Here is a 2,500-nt window from a genome sequence, read left to right on the forward strand (position 1 = left end):
ACACACACAGCCACACACTGCACACACACACACTCACCAACACTTCACACAAAGCTAGCAAACCTGCATCCACCGGTCCAGTGAATTTGTCCAGTGATTTGCTCAACATCTCAGAATGAACTGTGTGTTTATGTGTGTGTGTGCGTGTGTGCGTGTATATGTGTGTGTGTGTGTGTGTGTGTGTGTGTGTGTGTGGTGTGTGTGTGGTGTGTGTGTGTTGAGTGTGTGTGTGTGTGTGTGTGTGTGTGTGTGTGTGTGTGTGCGTGTCCCCCCCTCTGCTGTCTCTCTCTGGGCTGAGTTTCTAACGTCCTCTTTTCTCTTTGTGTGTTGTTCTAGGTCTCAGTATTCGAGGAGCGCAGGAGGAGGAGCCTCCAGATCCCCAGCTGATGCGCCTGGACAACATGCTGCTGGCGGAGGGCGTGGCCGGGCCTGAGAAAGGGGGCGGAGCAGCGGCGGCGGCGGCAGCAGCGGCGGCGTCGGGCGGGGCGGCGGGAGACAACTCCATCGAGCACTCGGACTACAGGGCCAAACTCACACAGATCCGACAGATCTACCACACGGAGCTGGAGAAGTACGAACAGGTGAGTAAACACACACACACACATACACACACACACACACATACACACACACACACACACACCTACACACACACATGCACTCATACACACACACACACACGTGCACGCACACACACACACACACACACACACCTACACACACACGCACACACACACACACACAAACACACAAACACACAGCAGGACTTGTGTGTGTGTGTGACCTGGTTCAGAGTTGTGAGACACACAGGTGGCCTCAGGCAGGTAGTTCTTCAGTTCAGTACAGGTGAGATGATTGACCGCTGTGTGTGCTTTATCAATACATGGTACAAGTGATTAATGAATAGATTTCAAACCCACTGCGTACACATCTGAACACACCAATTTTAACTTATCCGAAACTGAAACTACAATGTCCAGGGCGCTAATGCTTCTATCTCCTTATGTCCACAACGCTAACGCTAATGTCTCCCTTTCTGGAGCTCCAATGTTACTGCTAACATCGCCCACACAGTGGGTTCTGATCTGTAGCATGTTAGTGCTAATGCTAACATCTCCCAGACATCTGTAGCATGTTAGTGCTAATGCTAACATCTCCCTGACAGTGGACTCTGATCTCTAGCATGTTAGTGCTAATGCTAACATCGCCCTGACATTGGGTTCTGATCTGTAGCATGTTAGTGCTAATGCTAACATCTCCCTGACATTGGGTTCTGATCTGTAGCACGCTAATGCTAACATCTCCCTGACAGTGGATTCTGATCTGTAGCACGCTAATGCTAACATCTCCCTGACAGTGGACTCTGATCTCTAGCATGTTAGTGCTAATGCTAACATCGCCTGACATTGGGTTCTGATCTGTAGCATGTTAGTGCTAATGCTAACATCTCCCTGACATTGGGTTCTGATCTGTAGCACGCTAATGCTAACATCTCCCTGACAGTGGACTCTGATCTCTAGCATGTTAGTGCTAATGCTAACATCTCCGTGACAGTGGGGTTCTGATCTTTAACATGTTAGTGCTAATGCTAAGATCTCCGTGACAGTGGGGTTCTGATCTGTAGCATGGCAGCGCTAACGTCTCCCAGGCGGCCGCCCTGATATCCGTGCAGGCCCATGTGCACCCTTCATTCTGAGACAGGGGCTCGTGACGTGACGTGAAGGCAGCACAAACACTGTCACTCAGTGTGACAGTGAGCCAGTGCACTCGCCACTCTGCCAGTCTGCCACTCTGCCAGTCTGTCAGGGCTTCCCTGGCGTCCCACGGAGGAGCAGGATGAAGCGGCAGTGACACGATGATCACGCCGTGTTTGTGACGCTGACGCGACAGGGGCCGTCTGAAGGGAAACAAACGTTTAATGTGATGTGGCAGAACAGTGTGTCAACATCTCTCAGGACAGGGGGTGGCGAAGCTCTGTTAATGTTAATGCCCACAGATGGACTTTGATGGACCCATGTCTGAGCTCTGTGTAGAGGGTCAGCACTGCTCACGTGTGCAGACACACACACACACACACACACGCACACACACACACACACACACACACACACACACACACACACACACAAACACACACATAAACAGAGGAGCAGGGAGTTTTGCCCTGCAGTGAGATTGACCTTCAGTGATGTGGACTTGATGTACTAAAAGAGTATTAAAGGCATCGCACACACACACACACACACACACACACACACGCACACACACACGCACACACACACACACACATACACCTTTTATTATTTTTGGAGCTCAGTGTTTCTCAGCTTTGCTTTCATTTTGGAGAGGCTGAGATTTTTGAGTTTATGTGTTTTTTTTCCCTCTGTCAGTAAGTATATTTGCATAAAGTTTCAAAAGGTTTAGTTATTCAAGGTTTATTCTGTTATTTGGATATGAGAAATAGGGGTGTAAAAGAGAGTAGGTTAGAATCACGCTCTTT

At 49.4% G+C, this 2,500-nt stretch overlaps 1 protein-coding gene across 9 annotated transcripts in view; it reads left to right on the top strand.

The window, feature by feature from the left end:
• Nucleotides 1-2,500, top strand: part of pbx3b (pre-B-cell leukemia homeobox 3b) — a 91,923-nt gene that overhangs the window by 68,470 nt on the left and 20,953 nt on the right. For all 9 annotated transcript variants that reach the window (XM_031570890.1, XM_031570893.1, XM_031570892.1 and 6 more), the window contains exon 3: nt 337-581. In XM_031570890.1, coding sequence (XP_031426750.1) covers nt 337-581 — 245 coding nt within the window. The remainder of the gene's footprint in view (nt 1-336; nt 582-2,500) is intronic.

Source organism: Clupea harengus, chromosome 7, assembly GCF_900700415.2.
Source record: "Clupea harengus chromosome 7, Ch_v2.0.2, whole genome shotgun sequence".
Lineage (NCBI taxonomy): Eukaryota > Metazoa > Chordata > Actinopteri > Clupeiformes > Clupeidae > Clupea > Clupea harengus.